The 12,954-nt window shown below is 41.2% G+C and overlaps 2 protein-coding genes across 3 annotated transcripts in view; both read left to right on the top strand.

Annotated features, from left to right (window-relative positions):
- Positions 1 to 4,704, top strand: part of ppp2r2ba (protein phosphatase 2, regulatory subunit B, beta a) — a 38,312-nt gene extending 33,608 nt beyond the window's left edge. For both annotated transcript variants that reach the window (XM_067517596.1, XM_067517595.1), the window contains exons 7-10: positions 1,513 to 1,682; positions 2,220 to 2,311; positions 2,403 to 2,526; positions 2,775 to 4,704. In XM_067517596.1, coding sequence (XP_067373697.1) covers positions 1,513 to 1,682; positions 2,220 to 2,311; positions 2,403 to 2,526; positions 2,775 to 2,930 — 542 coding nt within the window. In that variant the 3' untranslated portion in view covers positions 2,931 to 4,704. The remainder of the gene's footprint in view (positions 1 to 1,512; positions 1,683 to 2,219; positions 2,312 to 2,402; positions 2,527 to 2,774) is intronic.
- Positions 4,705 to 4,831: 127 nt separating this feature from the next.
- On the top strand, positions 4,832 to 7,901 carry gpr151 (G protein-coupled receptor 151). Its single transcript, XM_067517594.1, has one exon. It carries the CDS (start codon positions 5,501 to 5,503, stop codon positions 6,836 to 6,838), a length of 1,338 nt encoding a protein of 445 aa, XP_067373695.1. The 5' UTR covers positions 4,832 to 5,500; the 3' UTR covers positions 6,839 to 7,901.
- The last annotated feature ends 5,053 nt before the right edge of the window (positions 7,902 to 12,954 follow it).

Genomic DNA, 12,954 nt, shown 5'->3' with positions numbered 1-12,954 from the left:
TTCACATGAGCATTTGAGGGTTAAGTTAAAATAAATAGTTTGAATTTGATGAATTTTAGAGTAAACATGAAGTTGTAGCTTTCACAGTTGGCGTCTGATTGACTGTATATGTCATTCCTTGACAGGGGCTTGCTGAGCTTACATGAATGCACACACACACACACACACAGACACACACACAAACACACACAGAGAGCAGGCAGGTGCTCTTGTTAGCCTCAGGACAGGCCTGTTAAATCTGTCTAACTGCATGAATGTGTAGGCTCAGAGCGTTGTATAATGCACTCCCACCACAAACCCACACCCACCTTCCTAAACCCACCTTCCTAAACCCCCTACACAAACAAAAATAAACACACAATCATACTGTATCTCCTTCTACACCTCTAATTCTGGGAGGCTGCTGCTATCAATCAGTGTTACAGCAAGGATGGATGGATCAAGGCATAGAAGACTGCCAAAGCGCTAAGGCCCAGGACAGAGAGAGAGGGACCAAACAGTCCCTCTGCCAACTCCCCAGGGACCCTATTATTCACCCCTAGAGTGGGACGGGAGGGAGGACAGAGATGCACACACATGCATATATACATCTATACAAACCACACGCCTACTTATACACGGACACACATTCACTGACAAACACCCACACCCACACACACACACATAAATCCTGTGGGGCTCAAATGGGCCCAGCACTTTGACATTGATTTGTTTTTCTTATCCCTTCCTCATCCCCCCATTTTTTCATCTCTCACGCTATATCTCTTGTTAGACTCCCCGTTGACACATCATAGAGCTATTCTCCAGGTCTCAGTTTGAGGAGGGAGCGAGGAGATGGAAATGGGGAGGGGGGAGTATTTTTTGAGAGATGAATAAGAGGAGGAGGAAAGGTAGGAGAAAAGGAGGAGGAGGAACAATAACTTGACAGCCAACGATGGAATGCCTGGCTCTTATCCCCAGCGTGCTGGCCTGCTCATAGATCAGCAGCTGCCAAAATCAATATGAATCATAACCAATATTTACCCAGCATGCTGACCCATGACTGTCTCTCTAAATACACAGAGAAATAATCCTGTGAAGAGATGCAGCTGCTGCAGCGAATCCCACATGCACGCATTGTTGTGGCTGTTATTGTTCGCTAATCACGGCCCCCACCACCCAAACAAAATCTGCAAAGTCTTTTGTCACTGTGAATGATTAAAAATACATGTGGGACAAAAAACCTCTTTTAAGCAGTGACATCCAATGGTGTCTGGTGGTTCAGTGCCTGAGCATTGGGTTGGGAGGAAGGAGGTCGCGGGTTCGAAATCCACTCTGCCAGGTGGGGCCCCGCCCATCCATCAAGGGCCTCCTTGGTGCCGGCCCCCAGCCCGGACGAAAAATGGGAAGTTTGCCGCAGGAAGGGCATCTGCCGTAAAAACATGCCAAATCAGGGAAAAGCTGAAAGCAGTTGATCTTTATCCTGTGGTTTCTTTGTCAGATGATAACTGCTTTTTGTACCCTCTCTTGTAGACTTTGAGGAGCCAGAGGATCCTTCTACTCGCTCCTTTTTTTCTGAAATCATCTCATCCATCTCTGATGTGAAGTTCAGTCACAATGGGCGTTACCTGATGACAAGGGACTACCTCACTGTCAAAGTGTGGGACCTCCAAATGGAGAACAAACCACTAGAGACATACCAGGTATGCATTCTTCATCCATTTGTGGGCCTGTTGGACAACTAGGAGGGCTGCCCAGATAAATCTTAGCTGGTGAAGTTGGTAAATAATGTTTGGCCTTTGATCAATTGATTTTTGACTAATCACTCAACATAATCCTGTTTCACTGTTACAATGTAATTTATACTGATTACCCCGGGAGGTCTTATTGACTGTTCGTAAAAAAAGACAGATAGTTTCTGTGCTGATGCATCCTGAAGGGCAAAACCTCCCATTGTGTGGTCATTGGGGTCAGACCCACTCGGTCTGATCAGAGGAAGCCATCTTAAGGCAGGTCATGACTGATAAGGCCATCAGCTAGGCTCAAGGGATTCTCTGTCCAATTCTAGCACTGCCTCCACCTGCTACCTAGCATCTTAGTGTAGGTCACCAGGTCTGGAGGGATTACTGTAAGTAGAGCATATGGTTGTGCAGCTTGTGGTTTCATGGTTGTGCACTGAAATGTAATGTGATGAAAAGTATTTTTAACTTGAATTTTAACTTTTCTGGTTTGTTTGTTAGGTTCATGACTATCTACGGGGCAAACTTTGTTCTCTGTATGAGAATGACTGCATCTTTGACAAGTTTGAGTGCGTCTGGAATGGATCAGACAGGTGAGATTTCTTTTCATCCTTCCTGAGTTTGTCCTTCCATCAATTAATCCATCTATTTCTATAACCCCTTACCCCCTGTGTTCCTCCTTAGTGTCATTATGACTGGATCCTATAACAATTTCTTCCGAATGTTTGACCGGAACACCAAACGGGATGTCACACTGGAAGCATCCAGAGAAAACAGCAAACCCAGGGCCATTCTCAAGCCTCGCAAGGTATAAAACTACAACTCCTCATTAATACCAGCCACCAAGTCAACGACAAGCACAGATGTGTTGTAATGCCCATTCCCCCTACCAGTCAGAGCAACTACTGTGCAAACACTGTGTAAAGTTTATAGGACAATGTCCGTGTTGTGATTGCTGCTTGTTTCCCTCCCCCCAAGTTGCCAAAAAGTCCATACACCTTTATCTTGTCTGGAATCTCATATCATTACACCTCACTCTCCCCTTTTTTCCTTCAGGTGTGTGTAGGTGGGAAGCGGCGTAAGGATGAAATCAGTGTAGACAGCCTGGACTTCAGCAAGAAGATCCTTCACACTACATGGCACCCACATGAGAACATCATCGCTGTAGCGGCCACCAATAACCTCTACATCTTCCAAGACAAGGTCAACTAATAGGCCATCTGTCCCTGCTGACCCCTGACCCCCCATACACACGAGGAGCAGTGGGGAGATTTAGAGCTGGAGAAGGAGAGAGATGGAACTCCAATCTGCATCCTTCTCCTCCTCTCCATGTGTCTTGTTGCTGCTGGTCTCGCATTTTGCCTCTCTGCTAAGGAGGTGCAGAGTTGAGTATCCAGTAACTGAAGTGGGAGGTGGACATTATAATTTCTGGGAAGCGGGAAATTGATAAAACCTTGGATACAACCCATGGAAATTAATGGATCTTCAATCTGACTTCTAATTTAATTTATTTAGCCATGCGGACACTTAAAGAAGTGACTCCTTTGCATTTATGCAACGAGAGGATTGCTGCATGAATAACACGATGTAGCAGCCCTTTGGACCCTGAACAACAGGGCAGATGTGGGAACACTGAAAATTAGAAGAGCACACAGACAGAAACCCTAGCTTACATGATGGTGGCTCACTCTCATGTAGCAACAGTGCCCTCTTTCTCTCAAACTGCTCATGCAGTGCATGTGATCCAAGTGTCAGACAGTGCAACATGCAGCAGAAATCCTGCAGAAAAGTAAGAAACTGTTAATTGCTGCCCCCAGAAAGTTAGTTTTCTCTGCTTGTCACACAAGATGGTAGGTCTTTTGAGTACCATTTGTGTCTCTTTGCTGAGACCGCTGTAGTGTGTAACGTGAATGAAGCCCCTCAGGGCTGTGTTAATGGTCTTATTTAATGCTGTTTTATTGAGTCATTCTCTCCGTCAATGAGTCTGTTTAGAAGCTGTGGTGCCTTCTTTTGGTATGTGGGGGTTTAATGTAGTGGGATGTGGGAGGGGGGAAGGGACTGAGTACAAGGCAAGAGTGTGAATGTTTCAATGAAATGTTAAACTTAGTTTTTTGGGGGGGTTATTTTTAATTTTTTCCTCTTTCACTCTACAAAAAGATACACACACTCCACTCCATGATTACAATACAGCACTGACTACATACTTATAAGTTCAGGGGAGGACGCTGTCGTAGTAAAAAGTAATTGTTACTCTTATCACATAGCTGTCACTCTTATGTCTTCAGTTTGCAAGAGACACAATAAAGCCACAAAAGTAATTCTTGTTCAGAAAAATAAAAGATAATCAGTCACGATGTTTGTTTGGATAGTCCTGAAATGATCTGTAGATGGCAGATCTGCAAAATTTCTACGTCAAGAATTATTGAAAAAAGAAAATGTTCAATTTCTTGGCATACCATAATGCCTAGCCTAGCTCTTGATCTTGTTTTTGCATGTCTTGAATCTGAGTAAGCTGCATATAGTTATATGGACATCTACAGATCATCTGAGGCACTATGCAAAATACTACTTTGCTCTCTCCAGAAAGAGTTAGTTTAAAAATGTTTAGGATTGCTGTGGCACCTGTCCATGTTCCTCCTCTTGTTTAAGATGGGTAACATGAAACAGTAGCAGGTTATATTTCAGCACTCGGCTATGATCCATTTGAGGATCATAACTTGTGTCAGATTTTGTTATGAGCCAACCCCATTAAGAAAAGCATTCAAAGGTCTAAATGAACTCTGTGAAATCAGGGAAATATAAGTGTGATTCCTTTAAACAGTAATGTCTTCTAAACAACCTCCTTTGTGACACTTCTAATTGAAACAAAAGAAAAACTTTTATAGCTCAGAATGTATTGAAATGCAATTAATTACCATGCAGTCTTTATGCTTACTGGACTTTCTTTGAATAAAAAAAGAATAAAGATGTGCAAGTTCAAATTCTGTATTGTTTGACTTATTCTGTCACCAGTGCTGATGATTCGAACTAAATATAAATCAAATATTTCATTTCCTATATTTATTCCTGTTTGTGTAACAAGGGCGCCCTCATATGGACAAAAATACAGCAAACAATCTGTCTGACGGGGAAAAAAAAGGAGAAACCAGATTCTCATCTGGACACAACTGGCGGCTAATTTCAGATTATTAGCACGTTCTCTAACATTTGTTCCTTATTATTCATGCTTTTTCATGCAACATTGATGTATCTTTTAAGAATGGACAACTAAATGTAGGGTGCTGACCCACCCTAACAACTCATACAAAAAATGACCTGCAAAGCTGTGAATGTCTCAAATGTCACATTTCATGTATTTATAGCACATTTAAAAGAATCTGATTTAATACCACTGATTTTGTATGTCTTCACCCCGTAATGACTGCTAATTCTTATATACACACACACGTACACACACAGTATGCTCATGATATATTGTACACACACATTATGCACAGATTTCTAATTGGCTGCGTTCTACACATATTTTGCCATTTGGGGAAAGCAGCTGTCAATCAAACCACATCTTTATAACAAGCCACAGGAGCTGCATCATTGTGTCTCTGCATAAACCCAGAGACACACAGGAGCCACACCGCGATTATCTATTGTCAATCGATACGTTCTTTGATGTGATTTGTGTAACAGATTAAGATTCAGAGTGGACATTTCAGAACACTTTTTCTACACATTGTCCTGCTTTTGAGTTTTCGTCTCTTTTTAACTCCCTATTTCTGGAGAAGATGGATAAGTTGAGTGGGAGCAACACGACGGGAGTGAACAGATCCACAGACAGATGGTCAGTCAATGAAGGTGGCTCATTCCAACACCTGGACTACGAGGAGTTGAGAATTCTGTTGCCGGCTATTCTGGGAGTTATCTGTGTCTTGGGTGTGGCTTGTAATCTCACTGCAATAGTGATCTTGTTCTCAAATGCTCATAAAGGCAAACTGTCTCTCATCAACTCTCTCATCTTCAACCTGATGTTTGCTGATGGTCTGGTGCTGGTGTTTACAGTGCCATTTCGAGCTGCTTCCTACTCTAAAGCCAGCTGGAATCTAGGTTGGGTGTTGTGCAAGATGGCATACTGGTTCCTCCAGTCCTGCATGGCAGCAAAAAGCTTTACCTTGGCAATTATGGCCAAAGCGTGCTACCGCTATGTGTCCAACCCTAACAAGCAGGTGAGCATCCACCTGGGCTCTATCCTGGTGGTGCTCTTCCTCATCTGGCTGTCTGCCTGCTGTGTCACCATCCCTCACTGGTTGTTTGCTATGCTACAAAGAGAGATCCACGGACTAATGTGTATGCTTATTGTCCCTGCTGAAGCCCGGGACTTCATGTCGGTGTATGTCAAAGCATACCCCCTGGGAGTCTACTGTGCACCTCTCAGCTTTGCCCTGATGTATTTCTGGAAGGCTTATGGCCAGTGCCAGCGCCGCTCCAGTAAGACTCAGAATCTGCGCACACAGATCAGATCCAGAAAACTCACTTTGATGTTATTCAGCCTGACCATGGCCATGGCTATTTTCTGGCTTCCTCAGTGGGTGGTGTGGATTTGGGAGCATCACATAGCAGAGAAGGAAACCGGAGGAGCTCGTCCCCTCATGTCCTCTCCTCCCCTTTTTCTAACCCTCTCTGCTCAGTTGCTCACTTTCTCTCTGTCGCTGGTAAACCCTCTCATCATCCTCTCCCTCTCTGAGGAGTTCAGAGAGGGATACAGGGGGTTGTGGAGGCGTCTCACCCTGCGGAAACAACCTCCACCAAAGCCAAAGAGCGGACCTCACAACCCTACCGCTAACAAGTCACCTTGCCCCAGACCTGAGACCTCGGGCCAGCTGAGGGGAGAGAAGAGCCTTCAATCAAGCTCCAGTCAGTGTCCGAGCAAAGATGTTCTACTCCCACCACAGAACAGTGGAGAAGGAGGAGTAGGAGTAGACAGGGAAGTGGACAGTATGAGCCTCAAAGATGGGATTGTCTTGCCTGATGTGGAACAGTTCTGGCAGGAGAGGGAGACGGGATTGAACACAGAGGAAAATGATCCTGTGCCGTGGGAGCATCAAAGCAAAGAGGGGAAAAAATAACAACCACTTTTAAAGCTGATCACAGCATTACGTTCACTTCAGTCCTCAGACAGCAGCAGCTTCACCAACAGAGCTCAGCAGAATGGAGTGCTGAGTGCTGCAACATAAATGGTATTCTGTCAGTTGTGTTTACATTATTCAAAGGCAAAAAGTACAATTATTTTGTAATGACCACAAATAGAGCAGTATCACCTGTATATACGATAAATTTTGCAATGTATCTTTTTTTAAGTAGATTATACTTGGCGTTAAGTGGTGGCTGTAAATTAAAGCTTTTGGTAGGGATGACAAAGTAAATTCAACATTTGTATTGTATCTATATATTTTCATTGTGACATATAATGAATGAAAATGTAAGTTGCAGATTTCTTGAACTATGTGCAAAAAAGAAATAGACTTTCACGTTATCATTTAAGTATAACATTGTAATTGGAGGTACAGTAAATAATAATGCTGATAAAATGTGTTTGGTGCTTCCTGTCCAACATTCTTCACTGTTGTATATATTATTGGGGTATTGTAACATGATATGGAAGTCTGCAATTTTTACGTGAATGTCATCCTCTTTCTGTGAGATTTTTTTGTAATTTTTGTGTATCTAAAAATCCTCTTCACAATAAAGAAAAGTGTAAAGAAAATGTATAGCTGCTCACATGTATCTGTGTTCAATCATCCCAGTTTATATATAGGATTATACAGGACAATACTTCATCGCTAAAAATCAATTGCACACAGACACACATGCACAGCACAGTATTAATGAGATAAATCAGACATCAGTGGACGATTTCCTGCTGACACTGGGTCATTTAATGGTCTTTTTCATGAGGGCATCTATTAGAGCTGCAGGATTTAATTAGAGGTAAAGAGCTTTAATCTAAACTCAGATGGAGTTGTTTCAGTGGACTCGCCTCAGTGGGGGTCTCACAGCCAATACTGTCTTGATTGCATCCAGTACGATGAGAGAAAACTGGGCCCCAGCTAATCTATGAATGATTTGTCTGTCTGCTGTAACTGCTATGTTTTTCAGATTTTACTGACTTACACTAGTTTGTTTAAAACCATGAGGTCGGCATTATAAAACATAAAAAAAGCAAGAAAAGTTGAAAAAAAAAATAGAAATTAGTCATCCTATGGTTACCCAACACCTCTTTGTGCTCCCTCCCCTCTCTTATGACATTTTCCTCTCATTAATCATTTATGTTGACCTTTTATTGCCAGAAGCAAGTGCTTCAATCAGAGCAACATTTAACTATACAACCCACCATCGGTCCCGTGGGTAGTGACCTGGCCTTAAACACACAGGGAAAAAAGCAAGTCACTAATTGTTAGACCGAAATTTTAATCTTTATTGTACAGTATAAACACAAAAATTATTAAAGCTAACAGTACAACAATAACAGTGAACACTGTAACAACTCTTTACCAACACACCAGTGCCAATCACTGGCAGTCAACTAGCAGAATACAGGCCACCACACATGAATGAGGCAGATGAATGAAGCCCCTACATGGCTATGGCACAAGAGCCAAGGTGTTTACTTGTTTTATCTGATTAGACCAGAACTGGGTGGGTGCTTGACTTACTTCTCCATTTGATTGACATTTGGAAGCACTATCCGCCACAAGTGACAAGTGCAATGTTGCATTGTGGGATGATGAGCAAAAAGCAGGGCGTGTTTTTATAAATCTATAACTATACATGCTAATTGCATGTACTGTACTTTTCAAGTTTGTTTTATTGTTGCCTCGTCATCACCTATAATTTATTTAATTTTTTAAAAATTAGCTCTGTGTTGAGCTAATTTCCTGGAGACTTGTGCTAAACCTCACCATAGCTCTTGCTTTTATAACCCTTGACGTAAATCTAACCTGAAACCCAAGCCACAGTGTAAAATGATTTTGTGTTGAAGACCAGCATTGTCCCCACTAGGAAAGCAAAACTACACTTGAGAAACATATAAACAGCAACTAATTTAAGATTAAGGACAACTTTGGTGTCCTTATGACAGCTCAAAGAGGACCACGAAACCTGAAATCTGGCCAGAAATCAGAGTCTGATTGCAAGAAAAAAATGAAAAAAATGGTGAAATAATCAACACTAACTAGAAAAACAACTCTGGCTTAATTAGGTCATTATACAAGGCAGGGGAGCTTTCAGCAGGTGAGATCCTCCCTTAACTGCCCTCCTCCTTCTGACTGTGCCCTCCCCCTACTGTGAGGGGAGGTGGGGGTGTCACCTCTGCGTTTCATCCCTCAGCCAATCATCATTTCTAATAAATGAAACTCCACAGGAAATTACATGCTAGCTAACACTAATTATGCTCAGCAGGAGGGGCTGGTTGCAATTAAGCCACATGCTAAAACCTTTGCCTGCCAATGCCTCGTCTCCCCCTGAGTCACAGCTACATTCAGTTGCCTTTGGTCCTGTGAAAGATCACCTGGCTCTCCGGTCCAGAGAGAGTCAACCATAGAGACGGTGTGTGTGCGTGGTTATTTTTGTGTTTGTGGAAGGTTGATTCAGGGGGTCGGGCCTTGGTATTTCATGCTCTTAATTAGAAGAAATCAGCAAGCTTTCATCTCAGTGAAGGGTGTGGACATCTAAAAGGGCAGGAGCATTCAGAATTAGCAGCACCTCTAAGAGGGTGGGTCATTTAACCTACACACTTTCAGCCTACTACTCTTTGGAAAATGCATAAAATGCATTGAAACATGGCTAAATACACACTGACCTCTAGAACCTCGATATTACCCGCTTTTTCTGAAAACAAATATGCTTCTATATGCAAATAAAGGAAGTCTTGTCAAAATACCACTTTCAAGAGTGATTTTTGCGTGAGAGAAATTTGTTTTGCCCTACAGTCGTGATGCCTGTCGACAAATCCTATTTTAAAAAACATAAAATACTGTTTTTAGTAAAGGGCTACATGCAATTGCATGATTATGCTTCAGTGTCCACCAACAATATCAAACACAGGAAGCACTTTTTTCCAATTAAGGTATTATATATTACTTACTAAGTATATTGACTTTCACCGTTTGTCCTTTTCTTCATTTTTAATGTCCTTCTGGCATATTCTGCATTAAATTTTATTTTTTTATTTTACACTTTCTGAGGTTGCACATTGAAACTCATTCACAATATGCACTGCTGTTCTCTAATGTTTGAAAGTTAGTAGTAGTTAGGTTGGATTTTGACTGAAATATTATATATTTTTTGTTTTATATTTATTTCTTGTATTGGGGCACTTCTGTGAGCTAGCTATTACTCATTTTGTGTTTCCTTTTTTACTTTAGAAACTAACTGATCCTTTAAATCTCCTTTATAAAAGCTAGTCCTCACTTTAGATGAGCTTTCAAAAATATTTAAGTAATACAAATGTCTTTTAACTACCTAAAATAATCATGATTTAAAGTAGGAATATGTGTTGAAAAGCATTTAAAAATGTACAATTAACTTTCTAAATGATCCCCCTAAATAACTGCTTTCTATGTAATTTATTACTCAATTTAAAACTCATAAATTGATCATTAATAAAATATATACATGCAGTTATCGAACGCATTACAGATATACTTTTTGATCCACAATAAAGCATTTATAACAGCATTTATGAACTGGTTGCTAATGCATTTTAATGAAGGAGTAATGCATTCTAAATGATGAGTTAGCTATTTACTCATGTTTAATGCTTCATAGCGTGCACGTGTGCTCATTGGGGGTTGTGCATTGTGTTTGCTCCACCGTGGAGGCACATTAGTGGTCAGATTATTGCACTAACTCTACAGTGTGAGCATGTTAGACAGCATTTATCAAATTTGCTCCATGTGAGAGCACTTTAAAGGGCATTTTTTTTTGCAATTGCTCCGCTTGAGGTCAGGGGTGTAAATGGTATGTTTTGTCACGATACAATCTTGTGCTGTGTCTCTGAGCCAGTGATTCTTAACCCAGGTTCCTAAGGGACTTCCTGCCCTGCTTGACCTACGCACTGCAGATTACCTAGATCAGGTGAGTTTAAACAGAAGTTGAAAGATACCATCTTAGATTAGAGTGGGTTGGGGGAAACAAAGTAAATTGGTATCTTCCAACTCAACAACTGCACACACCCGATTCAGCCAGTCAGCATTGGGTGGGGCACTAGTTGGGTAGGGATAGTTGGAAAAATAAGCAGGAAAGTTGGTCCCTGAGGACCAGAGTTAAAACCACTGCTCTAAACCAATTAGCCAATGTTTGCTAATACATACAATTCTGCCACAATGCAATTTGGATTTGATTAGATTCAGGGACCTGTATATATAAAGGATATTATCTGCCTACTTCACAAAGTTACATTTCATTTGCTGAGCTCGGTCAGGATAAAGGGTTATAAAAAGGTGCAAATAAGAATCATCAGTTTTCAGTAAACCTTCACATTTGTTGTACGTCATTAACAAGAGTGTCAAAAATGTGTATTGATGACGTCTAAAATGGATTATTTGATTAATGCATTTACCAAGATCAATGGATCATTATACTTTAGGGGCACCTTGGTGTGCAGATTTGTGATTTTTCTCACTCCTAGTGGGCAACAGGGGAGGGTCGCCAGACCATTCAGCAAATAAATTAAATGAAAATTCTACCCACCTACCTATATAACAGACAGGACAAAGTAACTGACTAGCTAGAGGTCATTGGATCACTTAACAGTAAAGGAAAGTAATGTAATGTTTCTTCTTCTGTGGTTTTTACTAGTTGTGAAGCATTGAACTTACAGGTGCATCCCTGCCACCTACTGGAATGGACTATGAAACACTAGAACACTAGAAGATTTCACTATCCCAGTCTCCTTTTAGTATTTTACCAAAACACTAAAAACTTTCCACTGAGGGCTCCTGAAAGACAAAGTAAACAAGATTTCTACTTTTACTTAACTTCCTTCAGTGATGTCACTAAATCCTGTGTCATTTCTATTGTGTCAAATTCTGTTCTCTTCAATCACGATGACTAGGGGTTGGAAAATCTAAGCTTTTCAAAGAACGAGTTGTTAAATTATACCTTATTTTAGATTTTAAAAATGGTTTAAGTTTTAGTCATAACCTTGATACTTATGTGCTGTTAAAAAATAACATCCAGAAGCTCCAGGTCTCTAAACATGATCCAATTTGTCCTGAATGTAAAAGTCTTTCTTACACCTACACAGAGATTTTTGGCAAACGGTTCCTTAACTTAGTCACCTAATATTGAGTCTGGTCTTTAATTCAGAAAATTGTATGATTTTGGATTTCTTCAATGCCTTTAATACATTCTAGCCTGTTCTGCTGAGAGAGAAGCTACTAAAGATGCAGGTTAACAGCTCCATCACCTCATGGGTTGACGACTACTTGACCAACCACACAGGCCTCAATTTGTATGCATGGTCAGCAACATAGGAGCAACATAGGGGACAGTCCTCTCACCCTTCCTCTTCAACCTGTACTCCTCTGATTTCCAGTACAACTCGAACTCCTGTCACATTCTCTGATGACTCTGCAGTGGTGAGGTGTATCAGTGGTGACGAGAAGGCAGAGAACAGAGAATTAGTGGACTGCTTTGTGGACTCGTGTGGAAACACCCACCTCATCTTAAATGTGGCTAAGACCAAAGAGATGGTCGAGGACTTCAGGCAAGCTAGGAGCCCGGTCTACACTAGGTTCTCTAATGTGTGCAGCGATTGTAGAAGATGTTTCACCAGTCTATTGTGGCCAATGCAATCTTCTTTGTCACCATCTGCTGGGGCAGCAGCATCAGAGCAAGTGAAACTAATAAACTGAATAAACAGATTAGGAAAGCTGGCTTTGTACTGGGGATCTCTATGGAAACTCTCAGATGCTGAACAAACTGTTAAATATCATGGATAACAGCTCAAATCATCTCCACAAGCTGGCTTCTTCAGGTATGCTGTGACAAAGAACGTTACAGGAGGTCATTTCTGCCAACAGCCATTAAGCCTGTACAATGTATCAAGCATTTTTCTTTATCCACTGTGCCACTTTTTGTTGATCAGCTGCTTAAGACAGTTTACGGCTGACTCTGCACAATTGCACAACATTCAGTGTGTAAATAGTAGTTTTTTTAAATTTATATCTTATTACTTTGT

Source organism: Channa argus, chromosome 10 (assembly GCF_033026475.1).
Source record: "Channa argus isolate prfri chromosome 10, Channa argus male v1.0, whole genome shotgun sequence".
In the NCBI taxonomy this organism is placed as follows: domain Eukaryota; kingdom Metazoa; phylum Chordata; class Actinopteri; order Anabantiformes; family Channidae; genus Channa; species Channa argus.
Note: the sequence above shows the minus strand (reverse complement) of the source record. Positions and strands in the feature narration are given on the sequence as shown.